Source organism: Phytophthora infestans, genomic scaffold, assembly GCF_000142945.1.
Source record: "Phytophthora infestans T30-4 supercont1.139 genomic scaffold, whole genome shotgun sequence".
Classification (NCBI taxonomy): domain Eukaryota; phylum Oomycota; class Peronosporomycetes; order Peronosporales; family Peronosporaceae; genus Phytophthora; species Phytophthora infestans.
In genome coordinates this window covers 106178-132671 of record NW_003303620.1, presented here as the reverse complement: position 1 = coordinate 132671, position 26494 = coordinate 106178, and the positions used below count along the sequence as shown (strand labels likewise).

Genomic DNA, 26494 nt, shown 5'->3' with positions numbered 1-26494 from the left:
AAACCAGGCACTTGTTGGTTTGTCTCGTGAGCAAGTTCTCAGTCGAGTCTATCGTGTACGAGACCGTCATTTCGGTGGGAATGTACATGGTCGTGTTGAACTTCCACCTCTTTCTCAAGTCCAAGAGCAACCGCTCAACTTTTTTTCAATTTCACTACATCAGCGGGTTTCATGACAACGAAAACCCCTGTCGAATGATCGGTTGCGCACACCCGGAGTTGATTTCGCTGCTTAAGTACGTTGGTACATCAATATTTATTGACGGTACTTTCCGGTGTGTGCCTCGTGGCTTCAAGCAATGCGTTGTTCTCATGGTTTTCGATCGGTCCACTGGATACTACTGCCCAGTGTTCTACGTCTTGACATCCCATCGCACTAATGACACCTATTTCGACGTCCTTCGTTTCATCATGCAAGCTACGGATCAAAACCTCGACCCGGCGGAAGTTGTCTGCGACTTTGAAAGTGCCCTCATCGACGCGGTTGGCGTCCAATTCCCGAACGCACAAGTCATCAGCTGCCTGTTCCATTTTAAACAGGCAGTCCGCCGTAAAAATGCGCAAGTTAGGTATAACGAACACAGCTGCATCAATCGCTGTGACCCCTACTGTACTAGATATGCTAATCGTCGTGCCGGAGGACCGGATCGAGGTTGGAAGCATTACGTGGGTCAAGCGTCAAATCAAGGATCGCTGCCGCAGCGACGGTGTTCCCTACGCTCGCTCTAAGTGGCGTTGCTTTTGGAACTATTTCAAGAGAACCTGGCAGGAGCTCTACGATACTGAGTTATGGAATGTCCACGGTCTAAATGAACGGCTTGTTGCTCGAACGAATAATCCATTAGAGAGGTTCAGCAGAGAGTTGAACGCCACTTTCTCGACACCACACCCCAGTCTTACAAACTTTGTAGGTACTATTGAGGCTTTAGCGCGAGGCCATGTCGCTGATATTGCCGCTATTCGTAGTCGCCGATCCCGTGGTAGAACTCGTGAGACCATCCAACTTCCTCGCCCTGTAGATCTTCCTACAGAACAAGAAGAATCGAGCAGTGAAGAAGATGACGAGGCTGTAGATGTCGACAGTGATGATGACAACGAGGACGTCTCGGGTACTAGGACCCTGCTGCTACCAATTTGGGCGCAGATGTGATCAGCAATGACAGTGATGCCGATGATGGCGACACTGAAGCCGACCAACCTCGTGCCGCGCAGACCATCGTGGTCTAAGCATTTTAACTCAGCTGCTTAGCTTCGAATCTTTCACTTCAATACATAGCTTAGCAATTGGTCTTGTGTTTGGTAGGGCCTGGCATTTTGGTCAGGAAACCCGCCTGGCCTAATTATCAGGCCCTACCCGTACACGACCCCAAAAATAGCAGGTGTGGCGTGACAGGGAGCTACCGTGTTCGACTTGGTTGGTGCTGGAATCGCTTTGGTACAAGGGGTGGCCTTCGTAGTGGTTGATGCGAGTGTCGTTACGGGGGCCAGGCCTAGAGCTCGATGCTGGGCAGCGTTCTGGTCGTCGTTCTTGCCTTAGTGGTTCGGCTTGTTGCTGTTGTGTTTTTCTTGCTGCTGAGGCGAGCCCATAGTTTCTAGAGCGCGGATCGGTGCCCAGGATGCCTTCTCGTCGCTCACAGGCTGCAAAGTATGCAGCAAATTGTCGACACCATTCGCCACCGTGGATTGGTCAGCTAGTGCTTCAGGAACGCTGAGGACGGTCACAACAAGCAGTCATAATAGAGGGGAAGACGACCGAGGCCTTCATTGTCGCTGAGGACTTTAAGCTGAAGGCAAATTCGAAAGTGGGCATGGGCTTAGGCTTTGATACATAACAAAATCACGATTACTGGAGGGTGTTCTGTTGCTAGCGACAAACTTTAATCTGGTTGTCATTAATCTTGAGCCGGTCACGGTAGATGTCGAAGCCATCTAGATCTCAAGGTGGGTCTGTCCGTTTCAAACTGGGTTTTAGCTGTTGAATTGAGTCCTGGCAGGTTGGATGGTGCTGTAGTGGGTCGGCATGGGTAAAACGAAATGCGATTTTTTTAATATCGTTTTGTGTGTTCTAATCAAAAGCGCTTCTTTGAGTGAACGCGAACTCGCGCAAATTTGCTACAGTATTTTGCCTCAATAAAGAAAACCTGATAAATATATATGTAATTTAAGAAGTAAATGCGAGATTACAGGGATCGTAAATAAATGGATAGTTATCTGATGCTAGATCATCCGCATAACACATTGAAGGCTATAAGCTTCTCGGTGTTCAGATTACTGCTTACATGTAGAGTTGGCTGACCAACGTACAGCTCAGTATAATGAGAAGCAGCAATACCTTCGCAAATAAGATTATGGAGGTTTTGAGGATAAGATTTTTTTCGTTCGCGAGTCACCACACTCCAAGCAAAACAATGGCTGACGGCTACGACCCCCAAAAGTCTCGTGTCGCAGAGGACACTCTGGCCGACTTCCTGCGTGCGCCGCTCACGGGTGACCTGACGGAGGTGCCGGGCATCGGCAAGGCGGCGGTCGCGAAGCTTGGCGAGGCAGAAGACGGTGAGGATGCCGTGACCAACACGTTCCAGCTCATCGGAAAGTTCCTCATGCTTAAGGTCTGTATTTCATTAAATACCTAAAGGGGGTATGGGGCTGATGCTGCGTTCGCGCCTGCTTCATTGTATCCTAGGCTAACTCAGACGATAACGACGACGGTGTTATCGACTGCGCGGCCCACTGTGACGCCTTTTGGTTCTGGCTCAAGTCAAAAGGCATCACAGCTTACAGAAGGTGCGGGCTAGCACTCTATAGTGGCTGTTATTTTAGTAGGGAGGCGTGCAAGCGTCCGGGTGTCCATGCATTGTGGTTGGGAACTAACACATCTTATGTGTGCTTTGTTGGTATTGCAGCGGTATTGTGATGGCCATCGCTGAGAAGGTGAACACGATGCTGCCTGGTATTTACGACGCAGCAGAGTTCCAATAGAACATCGCCAAGAAGAGAAAAACTAGCAGAGACGTCAAGCAACACAAAAAAAGTTATGGAGAATGAGATTCGAGTGCAAAGATCCAGCGTTGAGATCAGTGGAAGGAAAACCAGTATTGCCAGCCAGAGATGATTTTTCGTGCGTGTGTTATTTGCAGTGGCTCGCGTATCACAAGGACAAAATCTTTACATTTGCTCGCTGCTCTACCTACATACTAGTATTTTCCAAAGACGTTTTTATATGTTAATGTAATCTCCACAAACCGCGCTCCTGCTCGACGTGGGCACGGCCAACTGGAGCGAAAAATGTGTCGCTATCCCAAGAAAAGGGAAACGACGGGAAGAGCTCGCCACCCGCGGGGTTCAAAGTGGTGCTTAATGAACTAGCCGTTCCGAGATCCAAACACTCGTTCAACATGCGCAACTCGAGCATTTTCTCCATCGACCTGCTGTCTTGGCGCTCCGATGTGGACGCCACAGGTAAAATGATGTTATGCAGCTCCTCCATCGAGAAATTGAACGCCTGCTCTGACGACGTGCTCGTGGGCGTCGCATTCTTCTCTTCACTGGCCTTCAAAAAACCCACAGGGTCTGCCACCCATCGTGGCACACCTTTGGCTAGAGGGGAGTTCGTCGCGATGGCCAGCTCGTGGCCTTCCGTCCTGTTGAAACTGTCGTTTTCCCGCTTGATCATCTTCGCGGCAGCGGAAGTCCCAGTATCTCCGGATCGCATCAATTCCGTGAATGTCCTCTTACGCTTAGCCGACGAGGCGTCAACATCTGAGCGCATGCCGTTGGAAGGAGGGCGTCGACTGATGAACTCAGCCAGCTGTTGCGGGTGGCAACGAACGAGATGGTGGTGGCTGAACGTACAGACGCTGGACTGTGTCTTGGTCCATTTGCGGAAGCCAAAGTTGTTCAGTTGGCGCTGGAAACTGGCGAATTTACCGTGCTTGAAGTACTTGGGCAGCACAACGATCTCGAGTCGCTTGGTATCGAAGATCTGGAAGTAGGTGCCGTCCTTGGACCACGTTAAGATGGACTGGTCCTCGTAGTGGAGAATGTCATACAAACTGCGTAGGAATTTAGGTACCCGCATCGCACGCAGTGTGCTCGGCTTGGAGGTAATGTTTGAGGCAACAACGCCCACATTAATGCGCCCCGGGTCGCTGAACTGTTGCATAGGCGATATCCGCATTCTGTGCATCATGGCGCGCTGATTGAAAAGACAGGAGCTGCTCGAAGGAGATCCAATTTCAAAGTGAGGCTCTTCGTGCCACCGCCGCGATTGGCTTCGCGAATATTATACCATGACGTGGTGTCTTTGACGATAGGTCACCCAGACACACATATCGGTACTGTACTCACAAAAGCAAGAGACCACGTACGCGGAAGTTCTATTTTGCACGTTGCTTCACGCTTGAGGTCAGCGCGGCCGCAACGCCGCTGAACTGCGCGGTTCCCCGCGTTCGGCTGGAGAAGAATCTGCTTGCTTCATCCCCCGCCGCCTGGTTGAAATGTTCAGGCCTGAGCTGCTGACGCATGTACTTTCGGCTGTCGCTCCTGAACAGATTTGGTCTCGAACTGACTTTGCAAATCCAGCTGTTCATCTTCAATTTGGATCCAATCCTTGTCCTGCGTTGCGCTCCTACAATGCTGCTTGGCCGCAAGCAAATTTGTTACGACTCATGAGGATAACTCCCTGAACCTAATCCAGATAGGCTCGTCATCACGACGGCGATACAACCTGGATATTTTTAACTTTGGTAAGAACCGTGACCACTTCAACTCCGACAGGCGAACAGGTCGTTCAGACCTAATGTCTTCGTAAGACTCGTACAACTAAATGTAGTTGCAACGAGTCACTAAAAGCTTGGTATAGAGATTTTACTGCAACTGATCTGTTGTGTCAACGAAACACAATGAGGCGATGCAGTTACCGGTACTTCATCTACACCTCAAGTGCATGCGCCGATTCGAATTGGAGGGCTTTCAAAGCCCTCCAGTTCGAAGCCGCTTTGTCGGTCTTCGTTCCACGAGGACTACATGTACAAGCGAAGACAATCGAGTCGGAAGTGATCTCCACTGTGACCTGGAGACTCCAGGTCAACCACTGAACCTTCGAGTCCTGCATCGGAGCTGAGCTCTCCCACCGTTCAGCTATACCTTATCGGTATGAAACAGCAGCGCTGCTCATAACTGTTAAAAAGACTAAGCGGGACTTCAATGGTCTCCAGACTTATCCTGTTATCCTACGACAGCTTGAAAATTGCCCTGGGCATTCCTAACCGCATAAGCATTTATTTATATTTTACCGTTGGGCTAATAGGGCTAAGCGAATCCTTGCACACACGCACCCTGCTCATCCACTCCACCCCCTGGTTGACGGTGAGCTGCTTCGGGGAGGTTGGTAATGCGACGCTGATTTGATTCACCTATGGCGTACCTGTACAGGTAGACTGAACTCCATCCCGTGGAGCTCATGTATGTCGACGAAAACAGTGTTGCACGAAAATCATGTATTGCTAGACACAACTGCACTCGCTGGTAGGAAAACTGCTCTGATTTCAACAGGAAATCCTCTGGACACCCTCTGGGCACGAACATTCCCTGTTATTCCTGCGCGTAACTTGCGCTTTCTAAATGATATCGAACACCTTTTTGAGCTTGATGACGAGCTGCCAATCCTCCTTCTGCAAGTCTTCCCGGAAATTCTCCTTGAGTGCGTCGATGCTCTGACGGGTCAGACGCGACACCAGTTTGTCCTTGTGGTCGAAGTGACGGCCGTACATGACGCTCCCCTCGTTGTCTATCCGAACGGCCACAGACGCTCCCTTCTTGGCGCGGTCCACCTCCTTATGCTCACGTTCAATAGAGCCCACCTTGCCGACCAGGAAACCGGCGGCGGACGGCACCACGAGGGGGGTACCGATCTTGAGGATACCTTCCTCGACGTCCACACCAAGAATAATCGGGTCTTTCTTGTTGAAAACGCAATTGGGCAGAATCTTCAGCACACACGGGAATACAGCCACCTCGGCGAACTCCTCACGACGAGCCATGCGGAAGTTGTCCATGTACGCCGTGAACTGATCAAACAGGTGGTAAATGATATCGGCAGTGAAAATGCGCACCCCAAGCTCTGTGGCCAGCTCAGTAGCGTCACTGTGGACTTTCACATCGAACGCCAGGATGGTGGCAAACTCAGGCTGGTGCTCCAGCTGCACCGAAGCACGCATGACGTCCTTCTTGTGGACTGGGCCGATGTTCACGCAGGACACTGGAATTGGCGGGTCACACGTGCGCAAGAACTCCAGAAGCGCCTCCAAGGCACCGAGGGTGGACGCCTGAACCATGACACCGCGGCGGGTAGCCTTCACGGAGTCCAGAATACCCGTCAGATCGGACATGACGGAATCCTTCAGCTCCTCAACGTCATCATCGGGGCCGACCACGTAAATCTGCGTACCGGCGACTGCCTTCTCAAGGCCCTGAGCGCAAATCTTCACACCCATAGCGGCCTTCATCTTCTGGTGGTGAAGGTACTCGCCCTTGACACGGATCTCCTTCATAGGGTGCGGAGTCAGCAAAGAACGGATCGTTGTCACAACTGGTCCGTCCAGCGTACAAACAACAATGGTTGCACCTTCCTCTAGTGTACCGTTCACCAGAATCGTATCAATCGTTGTACCAAGACCTTCAATGACCTTCACTTCCAGCACGGTACACTGCAGGATGTCGACGAACGCCAGCGACTTGGCCATGCGCTCCTGTGTCAACCGCGTCAGCATCATCAACAGGTCCGCCACACCTTCACCTGAGATAGCACTAGTCGGGATGAGAGATACCGTGTGGGCCAAGTCCTTGTTGCGCCAGTACACCTCAGCATTCAGCTTTTGCTCAGCAAACTCCACAATGATCGCCTTCATGCGATCCTCGAACTCGCGAATAACGTGCTCGTTCTGGTGCTTCAGTGCCTCCTGCACGGGCATGTCGGGCATGGTTTTCCAGCCGTAACAACGATCGATCTTGTTAAGGGCCACCACAAACGGGGCCTTCTTCTGACGCAGCAGACGCAGTGACTCCAGAGTCTGCGGCTCCAGACCGTGCATGATATCCACCACCAGAATGGCGATATCACAGAGCGATGAACCACGTGTACGCAGATTCGTGAACGACTCGTGACCGGGCGTATCAATCACGAGGAGACCAGGCAAGCGGTACTCCAGCTTCATTGTCTCGGCAAGGCGTGCCGTTTTCTGCTTAATAGCCTCCACAGGGAAGAAAGTCGCACCAATTTGTTGAGTAATACCACCAGCTTCGGCGTCCTGCACCTTGGTCTTGCGAATGTTGTCAAGAAGCTTTGTCTTACCAGTATCGACGTGCCCCATGATACAGCAAATAGGCGATCGTAGGTTATCCAAGGACACGTTGGCACGAGCAGCGGCCTCGCGCTTATGACGACGCTCAGCTGCCTCCTTCTTCTTTCGATCAGCCTCGAGCTTTGCCTTGGAGCGCTGACGTTCCTCCTCGGCGTCCAGACGCATCTGCTCGGCCTGCTCCTCCTGGCGCTTCTTCAGAGCGATTCCCTGTTGACGCAGACGCTCCTGCTCCTTCTTTTGCTCCAGCACCAGCAGATCCTCGTCTCCCTCGCTGTCGCTATCGGCAGCGGCATCCTCTTCTTTGACTTCCAGCAGTTTGTCCTCCAGCGAGGCCACAACATCGCTGGTCTCCCAGTCCTCGTCATCCCAGGCATCGGGGGCCTCCGCCTCCTCCTCCTGCGCCTGAGCGGCATCTTCTGCCGCCTCCCAGTCGTCCACGTCCTCTTCCTTCTCCACAGGCTTGGACTCGACCTTTTTGGGCTCTTCATTCGTGGACTCCTCCTTCTTGTTGTTCTTCTTGTTTTTCTTCTTGTGGTCCGAGTACACAACCTTCTTCTTCTCGCCAGCAGCATCGGGAACGAGACCCGCCTGTTGCATGGCCTCGAGAGCAGCCTGGGCTTTGGCCGCCTTCTGCTTTTGAGCCTTGGTCATGTACGTACCCTCTTTTTTCTGACGCTCGATCTTGGCGGCGCGCGCCTCTTTCTTCTTGCGTCGGATCTCCTCCTCCCGCTCAATCTCTGCCAGGCGCTTGGCCTCTTCCTCCTCGGCGATGCGCTCCTGCTCCAGACGCTCCTGCTCGACACGCTCCTGCTCGGCCTTAATGGCTGTCTGGCGCTCCATCAGGGCCTTGGCTGCAGCCGACATGGGTTTCTTATCGTCGTCCTTCTTAACGTCGGCATTCGGCTTCTTCTTGCCCTTTTTCTTCTTCTTCTTGTCGTCCTTCTTCTCACCTCCGGCGACAGGAGCCACACCAAGAGACGCCAGGTACGCGGCGGCAGCGGCATCCACGTCCGACTCCTTCTCCTGCGATTGGTCTTCCTTCTCATCCTCCTGGTTGGGCTGCTGCTTGGCAGTGTTCGTGGGAGCAAACTCATTCAGCAGGTCATCCAGGTCATCCGAGCCAGCAGCCGTGACGGCGTTCTTCTTGGAGTTCTTTTTCCCTTTTTTCGGAGCCATCGCGGCTCAATTCGTCTTCAGCGGAGGATTTCTGGTTTGGGGCTCGGCAATCAATGGCTCACACGATTTATTTGAGGACCCTATTTTGTCACTACTTTCATTAAAATGTCAAAACAGGGTGTAATTTTGACAAAGCTTTATCAAAACGACGCCTTTCACCACAAAAATGGCAAGAAAGCTTTTCGCTTGGTCGGGTATTCCCCACGAAACTTCTCTTGATACCAAAGGTGGTTGCTGAGGGCGCGAGGAACAAGGTTTGCGGCGGTGTACACCGCGAACGACAGACCCGCGGGTGACTGGGACAGCAGGGTCCAGCCCATCCATTCCAGTAGCTCACTAAAGTAGTTGGGCGACGACACGTACTTGAACAAGCCGCCATATGGGATCTTATAGGCGCTGTCCCCGGGTTTGCGAAGGTTGATTAGTACTAGATCGGAGTGAATGTTCATCGATAGACCGAACACGAAGAGAGCGACCCCCGCGTAGAATGATGGGCGTACAAACGGGTCGTCCCCGCTGTAGTCGCCGAACTGACTTAAGTACCGAGCATTGATGTAAGCATTGATCATGTTGTAGAAATCCCCAGAGAGCACGACGGTCACCGGGATTCGTTTATCCTTGCTTGTACGAATCAGAAACGGGTAAACGTAGGCACGGTACACGTAATGACATTCCCACAGACTTGCCGCGATGAGAGGGGTAACCGCGAGCCCCACAAGTAAACGACTGCGAACCAAATGGCCGACGGGCTCTCCATGATAACCCAGCCGAGTCGCGTGTCCAGCGTTGGCCCCCCACCCAGGGCGGGCATGGCGGCCGTAGGGTGCTGTGACGAGCGTTGTAACCATAAACGTCACCGCGCCCAGCGCGAAGATCCCCTTGATCAACAAGCCGTGCAGCTCTGCCTCCGTAGTGTAGTATTAATATTAATTCTTCAAAGTTTATTATTTCTTTCTATTACACTGAGCTGTTCGAAGTACTAGTAGTAGTACTAGCTGAGGTGTAGTACTACTACGTTCATGTAGTATAGCTATATGTAGCAGTAAACGACACTCACCACTGTGCACATGTTACCCCCTGTAGAGCGAGCACAAAACGTAATTGCAGACTATGCGATTTAAATGGAGCTATACCACAAACATTTCATCTTGGTTCGCTGCTCACTCCGCGGCGAAAAAGCGCTACTTCAGTAATATCTTGGCCGGGGTCAATTTTTCAGGCTCATGGAGATGCTTTATTCAAATTGGGCACGTGTCGCGAAGAAGTCGTTAATCCACGGCGGAATTTCACTCGCACTGTCGAAAACAAAGCGAATGCAAACGCCCACTCGACGCGCACCGGTTAAAATGCAAAACAACTATGCATAGTCGCCAGGGTAGAACTTTCGAAGACTCGGAGGAAACGAGCATCAAGCATCCGGCCAGCAGGATGCATCGCGTCTTCACCTTTATGCGTCTTTCATGTACGTGTCCATCTCATTGTCCAGATCCTCAGCAGTTTTGGACGGGGCAGATTCCTTGCCACGACCACTGTGTTACAGTACAAATACATTTAAGAGCCTGATCTACTAACAGCCAAAATCATTGCAGCGTACCCCTGGCTGCCTCTGTCATTGCCGCGCACACGGCGTTTGTTACGGCGGCCCTTGGACTGCTCATTGTCGTTGCCTTCACTATTGACGGAGCAAACACATTCATTAGCCGTTTTAGGCCAGACACGAGTTCAGTCTTTCTTCTTACCCGAACGACACCTTAAACTTGACATCCTTATCGTCGCGTTGAAGGGCAGTGCCGAAGAGTCCGTTACGAACGTTCTTGTCAGAGTCCAGCGCAATCTGCATCGGCTGACCGTCCAGCGTGCGACCTACAATGGCGCACAAACCGCAATAGCGTCAGAGTATACGCAGACAGAACTAACAAGGATAAAATCTACCATCGTATTGTTTGATGGCCTTGTCAGCATCCGAGCGGCGAGCGAACCACACACGAGCGATGCCCTTCGAGCGGCCAGAGCGGTCGTACACGATCTCAGTTTTGGACACCTCACCTACCGTGCCGAAGAGCTCGCGCACTTCTTCCTCCAGAATGTCAAACTTAAGGTTTTTCACCAGAATTTTAGTGCCAGGACTAGCCGCATCCTTGCCACCGAGGCGTGACAAGATGGACGATCCGCCTACACGTCAGGATAATCATTAGCGCGAGCGTCAGTAATGCCTCGCCCAAACGTTCGCAGTGAAAGATGCATAGGTACGAAGATCCCACCCTTCTTGCCACCCTTTCCAGATTTCTTGACAGCCACCGAGCGCTTCTTTCCGGCACGGTTGTTGCCACTGTCCGGGGTATCATCCAGATCGATGTCCATGTCGTCATCGTCACCGCCGCGCTTTGGGATACCATGGGAGAAGCAGCAGACAAATTTATGTGTAAAAATCTCGGCACCAACGAAAAGCTCGTCCTCCCAATCACCAGGCAGGCAGGCGCCATGCTCCCCTTCAGTGAGAAAACCCACTGTTTGTCTTTCCTTAGCAGACGTAGGGGGGGGGGCGATGGTGTGCCTTCGTTGTGTAGGAGAGACAAGGAGGAGAAAATATATCGAGAAGCGGCGGCCCTTCAGGTCGCGGGCGCACTTACGGATCGCGAGTATGGCTGGTTACGGTTACGGTTGCGTCGGCGTCCGCTCCGAACGGGACCAGCTACCTCCTTTTCCTTGTTGGCCTTAGCTGGGCGAGAGGCAGGGTTGGTTGCCTTGGTCTTCTTGCGAGCAATCAGGTCGTCAAGACTCATGTCGAGCGAGGCGAGAATAGAGGACATTTTGCTCGATATCTTTGGCGTGAAGGAGGCTCTATAGACTGCGCAGAGAGCAACAAGGTCGGCGGTTAGCACAGTAAGGGGAGGCGTAACACATGTAGAGCATGGGGAGGAGAGCTGGGTGTCGTACCTGGGAGATTCTTCTACAAATGGGCCACAAATCGTTTCCATTTAAGAGCGATTCCTTCGCGTGACATTCATGCGACCTTCAGGAGACAACTGAAACTGGAACCTTTCCTGTGAATAAAAACAAAAAAAACGGACTGTGATCTAAACTTCGAAGAAGAGGCGATAAAACGATGATGAAGACGTTGCTGGGCGCCGTGCTGTGCGGGCTGACGGCTGCTACGTCAGCCGCATCGGTATCCAGCCATCTCCCCCATGTTCCGCTATTTATGTGGTCCCAACGCCCGTGCGTTTGTTTCCCTCTCCTCAAACTTATGTATATTTACATCGTAAAGATCTTACAAAGGTGTCGTGTATTGGTGATGCACAGTATTTTCGCTGGATCGAACGCCTACCTGAGCTCCGAGATGGATGAAGCCGCTGTGGCGTCCGCTGTTGGGCGCGTACTGAACCGTGATGCAAGTGCTGACAAAGAGGTACATCGGTCTGGCGGCTGAACGTTTTTTTTTAAACAGTCACCAAACTAATAATGAGCTCTTCTCTTAAATGTATGCCAGGGCGTGCTGAGCACCCAAGTATCTTTCTCCCAACAGGCAGAACTCATGTGTTTATTTCTTCTTCCGGCACTGGCCTCGGAGGATGTATCGCTTCTTTCAAGAGGGGCGGGCTCACATGTGCAGAATGCAATTGAGGGCTCTGTATCGTCGGTGGTGATTCCACACACTACTCGATCGAAGCCACTTCTTCCCGAAATAACGAGCGTCAAGCCTCATATCGTGGGGGCTCAGGACTTGGATGTGTTTATCACGTCCGCGGAGGGACAGGCTTTGCTTGCGAACGGCAAGACAGACCTGCTGGTCGTTCAACTGCCCGAATCAATGTCATTGTCCGACGTGGATTCCGCCATCGAGACAGCCTCTAGAAGCCTCAACGCTGCTACGGGTGGCAAGACGGACTTTGCCTTTACTGGCAACGACGCCAACGCGGTTGATATTCAAGACTCTCTTCCACGCCGCCTTGCTGCTCAGACCAAGACCAAAAGGACGAACTCTACTGCTGATGCCGCCATGTTGTGCGAAGCAGGCTACCTTGTCGGGTATAACGCGGCGGGAAAAGCTTTCTGCTTCTCGCACTATGTGAACATCACCCCTGACATCATGGCAGGTCTCCTCTTTGGTCTCCTGTTCGTTTTCTTGGCGTATATCGGACTGGGTGTGCTGCACCAGATCCAGACGCCACAGAGGTACCCATCGCACGGAGCACCGCGCGGCAAGGAGTTTTAAGTCGTCGACTTTGGGCCTTTATGCGCAACAACACTGAAGATGCATTAAAATGAAACTTTATACTAACAATCCATCTCAAATCTAACGCAACGAGCGACCGCACAAAATAAATGATATCATTGGCTATTATTAGGCTAAGAATAGAGATTTGCTATTTTCTAATTTGTGGCTACCAGCTACATAATACGTGTCAGCTGTGCAGATAAGCATGATGTGCTGCCGTCTGATCGCTCTAACGGCAGGCACAACAAATGTTGATGTTGTCAACATCGCTATCAAATACCAGCCAGCTAAGTCGCCCGATATGAACGTACTCGAATTGGGTCTGTTTAACTTGCTACAGTCGGCTAAATACCGCACACCAACGTACAAGATCGATGCTTTTAATGCGGAAGCTGAAAAAACTTACTGTGATCTTTCTAGTAGGACTATAGATAAGTGCTTTTTGACAGCACAAAAACTATTAGAATCTGTCATTGCGTGTGATACATACAAACTCTCCCGAGTTTCGAAGCACCACATTCGCAACGGAGTGCTTCCAACCTCATTGCCTTGCGACCCTTTGGCAAAAAGGGCCAGGAGACACTTAAAAAAATGAAGGGCCACCAACTCAAAATTAGTATCTTTTATTTTAGGAAGTGGCTAGGATCACCAAGTTTTCGTTCATAAAACGTCCAAATACCGACCACTTACCTAACCGCGGTATTGTCAGTATTTCAGTATTTCAAAAATCATATTTTTTAAAAGCCGAGCGTCCAGCGCCGCTCATTCTTCTAGCACCCCCGCAAAGCAGGCCCCGCACAGTATTTAGCTTCTCCCCGCTGTCTACACGGGCTACACTACGCGCTCAGACCCCCTACCCCACCACCACCGATCTATCGTGCTACTCGTCTACTAGTTACACGCTACCGTACCCCAGTCCATACACGTGGCTTCCAGCTGCCATGTCGTCCCAGTCTTCGCCTATGGCCCAAACGACCGGCAACGCAGTTCCTGAGGGTAGAACGACTCTCGAGATCGCATTACCTATCTTCGAGGGCGAGTTTGAATCCTGGGAAGATTTTGGAGAGGCGTTTGACCGGTAAGATATTAGCTTCTTGTCATTTTACCATACTTTCTAATCAAAATATGTTCTGTAGATACCAAAAAGAGACCTTTCAGGTATATAAATTGAGGACGAGTAATTCGGTGCGTGACCGGAATCGTGAAACTAAGAAGCGTGCTGCTAGACTTGGCAAAAAACCGGATTTGTTCGACGATACCCACAAGTATTACGCAAGAACGTTTATCTGTACACATGGGTGGAACTTCAAGCCGCGGGGCAGAGGTGATCGTACAAACCACACTGTCCGTGGAATTGGTTGCAAAGCGCGATTGAATGCCGTGCTGAACCGCGACGAAGGCGTCTACACTGTTCGCATCTCGAAGCACCAGTCGAGTCATAATCAGAGCGTGGGCCCTGATGAGTACACCTGCTATGCGGAGACACGCAAAATCGAATCACCAGGAATCAAGCGTGTTACCAAGACAATGTGGCAAGGTAAAACTATCTGCTACTAATAATCATTTTGCTGAGGTATGTTCTAACTGTTAAAGTTTGGTAGGTGAGTTGAAGCGCAAAAAAAATCTTGCGATACCTCAAAGAAGTGTCTGGCAAGCCGCTTCAACCGAAGGATGTCGAGAACATGATTGCCGAGATGCGACGCGAGACGTACACGTCATCTGATGACAACGTTCGAGTGTCCGAGCTATTGCAGGACTTTGGAGAGGGACCGGGGAACGCAGTAAGATTTTTTCGGGATCCTGCAACAACACTCACAAGCTGTATCACCTTCCAGACAGCGCACATGAGGAGGATGGCCAGGAAGTTTCCAGAGGCTCTATGTATTGAAGCCACCCATGGAACTAACATTAACAGGTGCGAGATCGATGGCATCTACCTATAGTTCAATTTTGGTGTTAAGATTACCAATGCTTGGTGAAATTATCACCAAACAATGATTTTTTTTTACTATGCTGACAGATACCGTCTCTTCAGTTTTCTGGTTACCGACAAGTTTGGGAGTGGGTCGTTCGTGCAGCACGCTTTGATCGACGGAGAGATCAAGATGAATATGAAGTGTGCGCTCCAAGCATTTAAGGAGAACAACACGGCATGGAGAGATGTCAAAGTGGTAATTGTGAAAGATTTCACAGAAATCGACGTGCTAGCGGAGGAGTTGCCGGATGCTACTGTGATTCTTTGCCACTTCCACGTCATTGACTACTTGCATCGGGAAACCAGCAAGAGGGTCTACGGATTCACGTCGTTTGATAAAACGCATGTGAAAAAATTTGATTACACTTATGGTACGGACGCATGACGAACGAGAATTCGACCACTACTTGCAAGGAATTCAAGCGCTTTGCAAAGATAAACCTGCGTTCTACGACTACCTGACGTCGAATTGGTTGAACTGCAAGTCTTTGTGGTGTTCATTTCTACGTGAGAAAATCCCGCACTTGGATAACAACACAAACAACCGGCTGGAAGCCAGTTGGGGTGCAGCCAAGGACATCCTTACACGTCACATGGCCATGGATGAATGCATAGACCACCTTCTCTTCCTACAACAAACTGCTGAAGACACGTACCGGTACAAGTCCAAACGCGTTGGATTCCGCTTTAACAAGCACTACGATGAGGATTTACAGACTTTAGCAAGGATTGCTACGCACCACGCCTGCAACCTAATTGAGAAGCAGTACAGGGCCAGCATGAAAGCTGATTACGAAGTTGATTCAGAAAAGGCATCACCTGCTCTTGTCACCTTAACAAGTAAGACGTCTTCCAGTCAATATGCGGTAAGTGAATATTTTCCCTCCTTAATATTTATACTGATGTGACACTGTATATTGTTGTTATGCTTAGGTGAGTTTGGAGGATAGCACCTGCAGTTGCATGTTCCACCAAACACTTCTTCTCCCATGCAGACACATCATGTACTTGCGTCGTGAAGACGACTCTTTTCGGTATGCAATTCCATTTGACGCCATTCCAGAGCGGTGGGCAAAAAGTGAAGACTGTAGTGGAAGCGATGATCCTGGAAGTTTTTCGACAGATGGTGTGAGAAGTGTTGATGTTGACGTTGGCCATCACAAGCGGGCATTGAGTCATAACGAGAAATATCGGGCGATCCTCTCGATTTGCCAGCGAATCGCTGAGTGCGTCGCAGATAAAGGGAAAAGGGACTTTCTCACGTGGAGCGAGCACTTAACAGAGCTGGAACGTATGGCTAGAAAAAACAACCAGCCTCCCACGCTGAACAAGTCCGACAGTGAAGTTTCTCAAGGTAACAAAGGCAATATTGGTGAAAATAGCGAACGGATTGGTGAAATTGGTGAAGCTGTCTTAGCTGGTGTAGAATCCACCAAGAGGGTTTGTGAGATCGACACCAAACGACCTGTCGAAGCTACCCCAGAAAGTAATGCGTCTCCGGCTTCCATTAATAGTGGGGATTTGGGAGTGCTTGTCGAACAAGTGCTGGTCAATGACATCAAGAAAAAGAAAGTGGATTCAACAGCCTCAGCCAAACGGAGGTTGGACATGGAGGGCTCGATCCACGACGAAAAGGAACCAAAAGCAGCAAAGGTCAAAGGAGGGAAAAGGGCAGCTCTTGTGCGTCTGAATCCAGCTAGTCGAGCTTCGGGAAGACCTAAGCAGAAAGCAAAATTCAAGAAGGCGAAGAAGGCGAAAGAAATTGAGGAAACAATGCTATTTGTAGATAACCTTGTCTCTTATGGGGATATTACCTTGGAGTCTTTCGAAGAGGCGGTCAAGACCAAAGAACTCTCGGTTGCTGGTATTGGTGATACGACGCGTGCCATCCGACCTATGCTCGAGTCGGCAGTTTTTAAGCGACCCAAAGCTTTCTTGATCGCCGACAAGCCCACGCAAGTTGTAGAGACAGGTGTCCGCTTTGTTTTACCAGGTAACCTGATGAAGGCTATTTTTATGGCTTGGTAAATTGTTCACCAAGGTTTTGGTGAAGTGTTGGTGAAATTGTGGGAAAGGCACCAACGATTTGCGTCTCTACTTCAAAAACGTACTAACATTGCCGCCGTCTTTGTTTGATGCAGAAGCTTTGGTACTCAAGTGCTTAGATTCTGCTAAGAACGTGATAATTCGACAGCAACTGCTCAGTGACAAGAACCCTACAGCAAAAGAGCTTGGAGTGTCGATTTTAGATGTGGGGACCCTTCTATTCTGGATATCGAGCGTATGAAGTTGTGGCATGAGGTATCGAGAAAGCTTCTCAAGGCCCAAAAGCTAATCAAGTTTGTGAAAAATTTATCGATAGAACGCGGTGCTGAATCCAAGAAACAGCAAGAGATTCTCAAGACGATACCGCACATGGGTGTTGACACAGTCTATCATAATGGTGGGCACGACATCCATTTTACGGAGCTCGCTAGATTTGGAGATGAAAGTTGGTTAAGTGATACATGCGTGTATCTGGCATCGCAACGTGTTGCGGAGGAAGCAACAAAGTTATCCTGGTGGCAGCCCAAGATAGTGAGTGTTGTCGACCCCATCTACTTACAAATGGCAGACGTGGATAGAAGAAGTGGATTTATCGACACTAGCGATCGCATCTTCAGCCAAATACAGGCGAGTCGAATTGTATGCTGCCCGATTTATATCAACGTGACGTTTCCACACTGGTGTGGTATCATCTTTGACATGGAGCGTCAAACAGTATGGACATATGACCCTTTTCATAGAGAGGATTTCCCAAGAAGGGTGGAGGATATTTTCGAGAGCCGATTTCGACCGATTATGGCTACTGCGATGGAAGTTAAAAACTTCCCAGGCTCGCAACAAGATGACGGTTATAGTTGTGGAGTATTGGTTGTTCTCTGGTTTGAACAGTACATGTCTATCGCTCGAGCTACTCCGCCCGACCAGAGTATCCCCTTTCCCCGCGGCAACAAACTGCACCCCAAGGACCTGACGTACATGCGTTTCAAGCACCTTTCCTACGTATTTGATCGCGTAGTGGCAGATGCAGACATTGATCAAGAATGCATGAATATATGTTTTGTATAAGGAGCATGAGTGGATCTAGTGCTGGTGCACACTACGATAGCAATAGATCCGCAACGAGTGTGCCACGCAAATTTAAACATTTTTCTCTAAATACCGCACTGGTACCGGTAGCGGTCTTCGCCATATGATCCTCATTTTCGCCCATTCTTTAACGAAAAACTTGGTGACTGTAGGGAGAGCCTTTATTTTATGATGAACTCTTTTCTACACACCTTGTTTTATTTATTTTCACCTTTTGCGAGATCTAAAATTTGTCAGATTGTAAATACATAGATGTAATTGGTCAAAAGCGTTTTTCAGGCAAACGCGGCACAGACAGCAGCTTTTGAAGAACTATTTTCACATCTTGTAAGACCGTAACAAAATCGATCGCAATTTTCCAACACTGGGAAGCCCACTGCGAAACCAGACGTCCACCCCGTCAAAACGAATGACGCTCTTTTGCTCTGTACTTCGCTGCTGTTTGACTATGATCTACCAAAAAAATACTGCTTTATAGAGCTAAGGCAGGGCTTTCCGTAGTGGGCTCGTTTAGCTAAATCACACCTTTAGTTTAACAAATATGTCAGCAAAGGAGAAGTGTTAGATTTGAGATGGAACAGAGTGGTATTCGCCAAGTAAATTCTAGTAGTGTCTAGGATGGATGCTGGTGTTCAAAGCCTGTGTTCAGTAGTTTCTTTGAGTACGCGAATATGAAGCGAGCATCCGGTGCATGGCACGACGTCCACACCGTCCTGCAGTTCGTCCTGTGTGATCTCGTATAGATCTCCGCAGCGGCAGTGGTGAGTGTAGATCACCTCGTCCTCGTCGCCATCTTCGCCCTTCAAGATTTCTCGCTGCATATCAACAAGCGGGATTTCGTCGGACACGACCACTATCTCCTGCTCTCTCTTGCGCACTAACTCGTCCTGTTGCATCTTGGTGTCGTAGTCCCGCCTTAGATCCTCGTTCCCAAGCGTCTCGTAGGCCTCCTGGACGCGCAAGAACTGTTGCTCATCTTCGTCGTGGGTATTGTACGCATTTACATCATTCGAGCGCTTGTCCGGGTGATATTTGCGAGCCGCTTGATGGTATGCCCGGCGGACGTCTTCGGCGCTTGAGCTCGCCTGCACGCCCAGCACGTCATAGAAAGAAGGCGCCGTCATGAGCCAACAGTCCGACCTCGCGCTTAGTTGCGAATTGGCATCCTATCGGGTTTGATTACCACTGTGACCGTATGTCATAAATAGGCTGGTTTCCCAATTTTAAGAAAGCTTTGCCATAAACAACCATCATTAGAATCTTGGTTTTCAATCTGCTGTAAGGTTTTTTAACTAAAAAGCAGGTTTTTTAACTTAAGCTGCTAGAAAAAATCAAAACGCTCCACATTCAAGATAAATCGATTGCAAAATCTAAATCTAAAAGCCATATTTTCCATTTCTTTCAGAGCCACAAGGAGTGTGCGAGGAACATTATCCTGTGGAAATTTGTCATCCACCTGTGAGGCTAAGTAATTGCCCCTAACCCCAAGTGAGTGATGGTGCTATGTTGCACAAGTCTCAGAACAGAGCTTCGGGCACTCCAATTGGCAACGCGCTGTCTTCTTCCTGTGTTGATAATTTCTTCTCCGTGTCTTGACGCGTCGTGAAACTGGCGGGCATTCCACTGGTGGCCGATGGAGCTGAAATGGTTCGTGCGAACCTCTCCGCACATACTCTGCATGAAAAGGCGTCTCACTCGGTTTCTTTGACTACGCAGAGCCTTCCTACGACTGGCGGCACTGATCGGGACACCTTTGGCTCAGCGGCTGCCCACTCGTTGCCATCGTTGCCACGCCCGCCATCCTACTCCATCTTGCGCTCGCAGATCGTCGCTAATGGAATCTCACGGAAGCGCAGCCTCAGCGGCGAGTCGCTCCCGTCGGAGTACGGTGGGCCGCCGCCTCGCGTTGCATTTGCAGCGCATCACGTGTCGCTCTCACCGCTCCCCTCTTTTTCTTCCTCAGTCGGTTCTTCCATCGCCGTCTTGACAGCACAGGGTTTAACCAATAAAGCAGCAGCATTGCCGTCTCTCCGATACCAACTACCAGCTCAGCCACCAGCAAAGCGCCTTAGGCGTGAATCACTGAGCCCCACCTCAGTGGGAGAAGTCTCTGATGCCAAGAAGATGCCTCCTGCCAAGTCGACAATAACAACGACTCCTGGTGCTGCTCAAATGCAGTCGATCCTTCGTGGGCTACAGCATTTATCCTCGTGCAGTGCCAGCGGGTGCTCCAATCCACTGTGTGTTTCCACACGCACATTCGTGAGTAAGGTGAGAGCTCACCGCTCGAATATGACGGGTAAGACAAGTCACGACGTGAGCAGGTGCGGCGCGTGTAAGCTCTGGGGTGTGATTGTGCGGGCTCATGCACCTACATGTTCGGAGGGTGCACTATGTCGTGTTCCTGGCTGCTCTTCCCAGTAGTAGTTACTGCGACATCAATTGGAAGATCATGTTACTGAAGCAGTATATGCAAACAAAATCGAAAGCCGAAACATGTTCTTGCCGGTGTTAATTTTTCTTAATAACACACTGTTACTTTTGGCAACAGCTCCACAATACTTTCTTAACGTTATGCTATTTTAGCTGGAGAGCAAACCGCGCGTACACTGCTACAGGTACCAGAGCTACCAGAGCGCAAACAGCGAAACAAACCATAGGAGTTAGTTATGGTGCTGAAATTCTGCAGCCCACCCTGGAGTGATGAACTTACTACCGCTCCTTCAGGCAACCACGATTCGGACGAGGGCCAGGCTACTGCTACTGCTACTGACGGCCGGCGGTCTGGAGTGGAACGAGCGTGGAATGATCTGCTGGTTGCTGCTTTTCGAGCAAAACAAAGTGAAGTCGTTTGTCGGTGGGAGAAGGAATTCAACGTTTTCTTTGACGACAGTAAACCAGTAGGTCTTGGATTCCAGCCCGCATCAAAGAGCAACAAGTGTAGCCTCGTTCCTGCCGAAAGCTACGCTTGCGTCATTCGGGACGTTGCGCCCGTGGGTCTTGCAGCAGACTACAATGCGCGCTGCAGATCAGCGGGGGATTATTCTCACATCATTGTCGACAAGCTGCGGGTGCGTATGGTAAATGGGGTTGATGTTGCAAACATACCGTATGCCGATGTTCTTCAAATGTAAGGATATTGTTATCTTTCATTTCGAGGCTCTGTCATATTGAACTTATTCGTTTTGCTGCTCGCTACTAGGATGCGCGACGCAAAGCCGGCGTTGACTCTAACGCTGGCCGATATTAGCTCAGGACAAGTGGATGTCAGTCTTGTGGAGCGGTCAAGGAGTCTTGGAAGTATTGCTTCAACGCGACCGACTCGACGCAGAAGCAGTCTATCGATGGGGCCGGGGAAACCTAAATCTCGTCGTGATAGTCAAGCTGGCCTCGAAACCAAAAGCGACTGTCTCCAGCTTCCTGAGAGTACAGGTTCTGATGCGGACAACTCCGACGCATTGGTGCATAGCTTGAAAACGGAGTATCTTGAAGTGAGTCACCAGCTAAGTAGCGTGAGAGAGCAACTAAGTGCTTTGCATTTGGAACGTGAAGAAGCGGTGAAAAGGGAACAGGAAGTAGCAGCTCGTCAGCTCGAAGCGTTGCTACAGGAAACCCAAAAAGTGCAGCGCGAACGTGATGATATGGTAGCAGTGAACAAGCTCCTACTGAGACACAAGCGGGCGTCAACGGCCACACAAGCCGAGTTGGAAGCTGTGAAAAACGAGCAGAGACAACTGCAACGCCACCAAGAGGAACTAGAGCACACGTTGATAGATCTCCAGGCACAACTTGCAGAGCAGACGACTGTGTCGGAAGAAAGACGAGAGCAAGTGAATCATCTTCGCCATGAGAAAGAAATACTTGCGTTACAGTGGCAGGAGCTGCAAGAAGAATACCGAGACACTCAGAGTCACGTAGACGAGTTGCACGACCGCCTGGTAGACGCCCAGCGAGCGCATCGTGCCGTTGATGTTGTCCTAGCTGCACTTCGGGCTTCCCATACAGCCAAGACCCAGCAGGTGCGAGAACTACAAGCGGCGCTCGAGGCTGCCAACTCGCGCGCTTCAATGCCCCCATCAGCACTGGGAACTCGACACGTTACTGAAGTGACTGCGGTCGCTCCACCAACTCTACCAACAGCGAGCTCAAACCCATCGTCGGCATCATCTCGACAACTACAAGAGAGGCTTAAGGACACCAGCACCGACCTGAATCAGCACCGCGATGAACTGCTGGTAGAATTGTCATTCCATGACCAGCAGCTACAGCAGTTGCAAGAACAAGTTTGTGCGCTAGAACTGGTAAACACCACGAGTAAGCAGCTTCTGGCGTCGATGCACGAAGAGTTGAGAGAAGCGCAGAACCGTGAGCGCAACATGCGTGGTACATTTAGTGCCGAGCTGGAACTTATTCGCAAAAAGGTGGAGCAGGAAGCACTCACTTCGCAAAGCGATTTGAAACGTCAGATAAGCGAGCTTGAGCAGCGCTGCGGTGATGAGCGTATCGAAAACATTCGGCTTCAGGCAGCAGTGGAAGAATTGGAAAGCGCTAATCGGGCTCGTGGGGCAGCTCAAGCGAGAGAACAGGAGATCCTGGTGCAGTTCAAGAAACAACTAGAAAACGGCATTGTTGTAACCAAGTTCGGGACACGCGGTGTGCCCCACCAGAGAGTCGTTTATGCAGATGCTCAGTGCAAGTGGTTGTCGTGGCGCTCACCTGCAACGTCGGTCACGCAGAGCTCGCTCAGTCAACCAAAACCTGACTCTAAAGCTGACACTTGCGACCTGGTCGAGGTGTTACCGGGTGCCACAACTGAGAACTTTGCTCGCCAGCGACCTGATGCACCTGCCCGCTGCTTCTCACTCGTGTTCGTGCATCCTTGCCGCACTCTGGATCTACAGACAGACACCGCCGCGCAGTGTCAGCAGTATCTTCGAGGTTTTCGTTTACTGCTTGAGGAGGCTGCAACTAAGCACCGTTAGATACCAATGGGTATTCCACAGCTACCAAGGGTTCACGCTGGATTTCGTGTTACGCTTTTCTATTGTTTTTTATCCTCCCTTGTCTAGGACTCTCTCTTGATTTGCTCTCATCGAATGAAGACTCGCAACCCAACCTGATAGTCTTGCTTCAATGGAATACACTTACTCGCTTAGTCCTTCCTTGATACCAGCAACAACCTGTTGGTACTGCGGGAATTGAGGGATGTCGCCTGAATAGACAAGGCTAGGAGGGTTCTGCATCGCCTCCTTCACGACTCGCTGGATATCCGCAGCCGTAACCTGGTCGATCTTGGCACACACCGATTCGGGCGTCTCACGCTCACCATAGGTTAGTAGCTGACGACCAATGTCTTCATACAGGATCATACGAGACTCGAGGTTCATAAGCACGGACGACTTGAGCTGGTTCTTCGCACGAGCAAGTTCAATCGCATCGACAGGTCGGTTGGCGACGCTGAGCATCTGGTTGCACAACAGCGCCACGAGGTTGCTAGTGTGCGACGGAATGCACGCACCGTAGATGCCAAGCAGACCCACATCCGCGTGGATGGACGAAAACGCGAAAGCAGACTCAACCCAGTAGAAACGGTTCAGAACGCTCGTGTACAGCCGCGAGTACATACCCTTGCCAGGACCACCGGCAGAAAAACTGTCACCACCACCAAGAAGTGTGTGAAGGACACAGATAGGAACTAGGTCTTCATCGTGCCAGCCACCCGTAGGAAACGCCAGCGCCGCGTAAGAAAACTCTGATTCCGGGTTCGGGAGGGGGTACAGTCCTCCCGTGTAGATCACCGGCTCAAGCGTCTCAGGCCTCGAGGGGGTCGCCATTCGCGTATCTGCCGGAGCCACAGGCACGTTCGCAAAAAGCTTCTCTGCGCACTCGATTAGGCGAGCGTGGTCCACACCGGAGCCAGCAAGGACCATCTTCTGGGCGACAAAGTGCTCATCACGGAACTTCTTGACCTTTTCCACAGTCAGCGCATCGATCTTATCCAGCGGACACTGCAGTGGTCGTCCGAGTGGAGAGTCGGTGCCGTATGCAGCAGCGTGGATAAACTCCTGCAGCATGGCGGGCGGATTCTCCATCAGATCCTCCGTCTGAATGCGCATGATGGCCTTAATGCCCTCCATCTCCTCGGGTACCAGGTCTACATTGAGAATGGCGTCGGCTAGCAGCTCCAAACCTTTCTCCACGTTGTCGCGGAGCAAGTCGATTGTGTAGATGATCTGCTCGCGTCCGCACGAGGACGTTGTTAGTGCGCCGATGTCCTCGATTTCGTGAACCAGCTGCGCATGTGAGCGCGACGTGGTGCTCTTGAAGCCAAGATGCTCCAGTAGGTGGCTCACACCGATGCTGTCGTCGTCTTCGAAGCGGCTACCGGCGTCGATGAAGATGCCGAGCGTGGCTGCCTGGCCGTACGTCTCCTGCGAAATAACACGCAGATCTGAGGGAAGCACCGAAATTTCCGTCTGCGGGGGCTTTAGTTGGCTCGCAGGCTTGAGTTGAGGCAGACCCGGCAGCTCCTGCTCCAGTGACAGCTGCGGCTTGGCATCCTTGGGAAGCTCCGGTTTCAGGATGTCCTTGGGGTCTACGGCCTGCGAGGGTGTGTGCGCCTGTGAGAAAACGCGAGTCTGTGGTGCCAGCAATTGAAAGGGTGACAGGCGGCTTCCTGGCGACTTGGTGGCCAGATGCACCGAGCGACGCAGCGCCTGGAGACTTCGCGGCGACACCATCTCGCCTACTTTGAGCGGTGGATCATGAATGAGCCGACCAACTTTGACCTTGAATAGTGTGGCAAACATCAACCATATATATGGCTTTTGACAAAGCCCTACCGGTAGTGACACTACCGGTTGCGCCAACCAACACCCACCGCCGTACCGTAACAGGCATGGCAGGCAAGCGCAAGAAGACTCACTGGGCCGTGCGCCGCAAGAACAAGCAGGCACGTCGCGAGGGCAGCGATGAGCAGCAGCAGGACAAGGATTCGCAGTCGGACCGCCGTGCCGATCGCTCAGACGCCGTTCACCCTGGATCTTACGCGGCGCAGCGTCAGCCGTCTGAGACTCCTGCAGCAAATGCACCATCAATGCCGACCAAACGCCGCTACGGCCTATGGGTGGCCTTCTGCGGGAAGAACTACTGTGGTATGCAGATGAATGAAGGCGTGAAAACGATCGAAGCAGAGCTGGAACGTGCGCTGTTCGAAGCTGGTGGAATCGCCGAGAGCAACTACGGCTACTTGCAGAAGATCGGCTGGAGCCGCGCAGCCCGCACCGACAAGGGTGTGCATGCTGCTGGTCAGTTACTGACGGCCAAGTTGCACGTGGGCGACGACATTGCCGGCTTTATGGCCAAGGTGGACGCTGCGCTACCGGAGGACATCCGCGTTATGCACATGGTCACAGTCACGAAAAACTTCAACGCTAAGATGACATGCGACCAGCGTACCTACGAGTATCTGGCACCCACTTTTATCTTCGGCAAACGAATGCGTTCATCTGCCTCGAAGAACGAGGAAAAACAGGCTGAAGGTACGAACCAGTGGCCATCCAACCTCCGGGACTCTGAAGAGGGTTTTGACAGCAATGTGGTAATTGACAACACGACACTGGAGGCACACAAGGCCTTCCGGCTGAGCGACGAGATATTGGAGCAGCTCAACGCCACACTGAAGCAGTACGTGGGCACACACAACTTCCACAACTTTACGTCAAAGATGGAGCCCACCAATCCTCAGGCAAACCGCTTTATTATTTCTTTCGAGGCCGAGCGCCCATTTGTGCAGAACGACATGGAGTGGGTGCGACTGCGTGTTGTTGGACAGAGTTTCTTGCTGCACCACATCCGCAAGATGATCGGAACAGCTGTGGAGGTTGTATCGGGTGTCTCTGACCCCTCGACGATTGAGCGTGCCATGGAGCTGACGAAGATGGACTTGCCCAAGGCGCCCAGTGTGGGGTTGTACCTGGCACAAGCCCACTTTGAAGTGTACAACATGAAAATGGAGGATACGATCCAGACATCGCACCCACCTCTTGACCTGAAGGAGCCGTCCGTGGCTGCTGCTGTTGAGCAATTCAAACGCGATGTCATCTACGATCACATCATGAAGCACGAAGAGCGTACCCGCACATACGCAAAATGGCTGCGTACGATGGAAGTGCTTCCGTTCGACTATGTTGCGAAGCCCTACCTGGAATGGAAAAAGGAGAAAGAAGAGGAGGCCTTACGCACGGATCGTGCAGGCAGACGTGAGTTAGCGAAGGCGGTGCGTGGTGGAGTCGCTGCTCAGGCTAGTAACAATACGGAGACAGCTGCTGCAGAACAGGTAGCGAAGCCAGAGGAAACACCCGCTACCAGCTAAAAAGTCGTGACTGTAGGCGTGGTGTTTTTCGTCGAGTGATCACAAGCACCTTGACAGGTATCAGACTTGGCAACACGTAACAGCTCCCAGCTATTTACGGGTGTTTGGCTTCTGACCAAAAACCATGCGCATATTTTTAGGGATCTAACTGCCTGCAATGTGAAAAAGGAAATCAATTGGGCCTGTAGCGTGTATTGGGCCTGGTGACCGCCCCATTAGCTCTGCCAGTATTTATCGCGTTTCACTGTTGTTGCGTGG

General features: G+C 51.1%; 12 protein-coding genes across 12 annotated transcripts; 6 read left to right on the top strand and 6 right to left on the bottom strand.

The window, feature by feature from the left end:
* Positions 1 to 2403: 2403 nt before the first annotated feature.
* On the top strand, positions 2404 to 3710 carry PITG_20388 (uncharacterized protein; the record flags this gene model as incomplete). The annotated part of the gene is made up of 3 exons (XM_002895711.1): positions 2404 to 2608; positions 2683 to 2783; positions 2903 to 3710. 3 exons carry the CDS (start codon positions 2408 to 2410, stop codon positions 2976 to 2978), a joined length of 378 nt encoding a protein of 125 aa, XP_002895757.1.
* PITG_20387 (uncharacterized protein) lies at positions 3223 to 4077 on the bottom strand (the record flags this gene model as incomplete). Its single annotated transcript, XM_002895710.1, has 1 exon — positions 3223 to 4077. One exon carries the CDS (start codon positions 4075 to 4077, stop codon positions 3223 to 3225), a length of 855 nt encoding a protein of 284 aa, XP_002895756.1.
* Positions 4078 to 5617: 1540 nt separating this feature from the next.
* Positions 5618 to 8536, bottom strand: PITG_20386 (eukaryotic translation initiation factor 5B; the record flags this gene model as incomplete). The annotated part of the gene is made up of 2 exons (XM_002895709.1): positions 5618 to 7747; positions 7907 to 8536. The coding sequence occupies 2 exons, from the start codon at positions 8534 to 8536 to the stop codon at positions 5618 to 5620; spliced, it is 2760 nt and encodes a 919-aa protein (XP_002895755.1).
* A 155-nt stretch (positions 8537 to 8691) lies between these two features.
* PITG_20385 (3-oxo-5-alpha-steroid 4-dehydrogenase, putative) lies at positions 8692 to 9293 on the bottom strand (the record flags this gene model as incomplete). The annotated part of the gene is made up of 2 exons (XM_002895708.1): positions 8692 to 9217; positions 9271 to 9293. The coding sequence occupies 2 exons, from the start codon at positions 9291 to 9293 to the stop codon at positions 8692 to 8694; spliced, it is 549 nt and encodes a 182-aa protein (XP_002895754.1).
* A 611-nt stretch (positions 9294 to 9904) lies between these two features.
* PITG_20384 (uncharacterized protein) lies at positions 9905 to 11387 on the bottom strand (the record flags this gene model as incomplete). The annotated part of the gene is made up of 6 exons (XM_002895707.1): positions 9905 to 10065; positions 10131 to 10208; positions 10276 to 10399; positions 10469 to 10708; positions 10798 to 10918; positions 11167 to 11387. 5 exons carry the CDS (start codon positions 10895 to 10897, stop codon positions 9984 to 9986), a joined length of 624 nt encoding a protein of 207 aa, XP_002895753.1.
* A 213-nt stretch (positions 11388 to 11600) lies between these two features.
* On the top strand, positions 11601 to 12821 carry PITG_20383 (uncharacterized protein; the record flags this gene model as incomplete). Its single annotated transcript, XM_002895706.1, has 3 exons — positions 11601 to 11755; positions 11840 to 11945; positions 12027 to 12821. The coding sequence occupies 3 exons, from the start codon at positions 11643 to 11645 to the stop codon at positions 12750 to 12752; spliced, it is 945 nt and encodes a 314-aa protein (XP_002895752.1).
* Positions 12822 to 18494: 5673 nt separating this feature from the next.
* PITG_20382 (uncharacterized protein) lies at positions 18495 to 18986 on the bottom strand (the record flags this gene model as incomplete). Its single annotated transcript, XM_002895705.1, has 1 exon — positions 18495 to 18986. The coding sequence occupies one exon, from the start codon at positions 18984 to 18986 to the stop codon at positions 18495 to 18497; it is 492 nt and encodes a 163-aa protein (XP_002895751.1).
* A 509-nt stretch (positions 18987 to 19495) lies between these two features.
* Positions 19496 to 20286, top strand: PITG_20381 (uncharacterized protein; the record flags this gene model as incomplete). Its single annotated transcript, XM_002895704.1, has 3 exons — positions 19496 to 19509; positions 19581 to 19824; positions 19915 to 20286. The coding sequence occupies 3 exons, from the start codon at positions 19496 to 19498 to the stop codon at positions 20284 to 20286; spliced, it is 630 nt and encodes a 209-aa protein (XP_002895750.1).
* Positions 20287 to 20531: 245 nt separating this feature from the next.
* PITG_20380 (uncharacterized protein) lies at positions 20532 to 20996 on the top strand (the record flags this gene model as incomplete). Its single annotated transcript, XM_002895703.1, has 1 exon — positions 20532 to 20996. One exon carries the CDS (start codon positions 20532 to 20534, stop codon positions 20994 to 20996), a length of 465 nt encoding a protein of 154 aa, XP_002895749.1.
* A 69-nt stretch (positions 20997 to 21065) lies between these two features.
* On the top strand, positions 21066 to 22844 carry PITG_20379 (uncharacterized protein; the record flags this gene model as incomplete). Its single annotated transcript, XM_002895702.1, has 2 exons — positions 21066 to 21959; positions 22047 to 22844. 2 exons carry the CDS (start codon positions 21066 to 21068, stop codon positions 22842 to 22844), a joined length of 1692 nt encoding a protein of 563 aa, XP_002895748.1.
* A 162-nt stretch (positions 22845 to 23006) lies between these two features.
* Positions 23007 to 24602, bottom strand: PITG_20378 (uncharacterized protein; the record flags this gene model as incomplete). Its single annotated transcript, XM_002895701.1, has 2 exons — positions 23007 to 24500; positions 24564 to 24602. 2 exons carry the CDS (start codon positions 24600 to 24602, stop codon positions 23007 to 23009), a joined length of 1533 nt encoding a protein of 510 aa, XP_002895747.1.
* A 158-nt stretch (positions 24603 to 24760) lies between these two features.
* Positions 24761 to 26236, top strand: PITG_20377 (tRNA pseudouridine synthase; the record flags this gene model as incomplete). The annotated part of the gene is made up of 2 exons (XM_002895700.1): positions 24761 to 26152; positions 26216 to 26236. 2 exons carry the CDS (start codon positions 24761 to 24763, stop codon positions 26234 to 26236), a joined length of 1413 nt encoding a protein of 470 aa, XP_002895746.1.
* Positions 26237 to 26494: the final 258 nt, after the last annotated feature.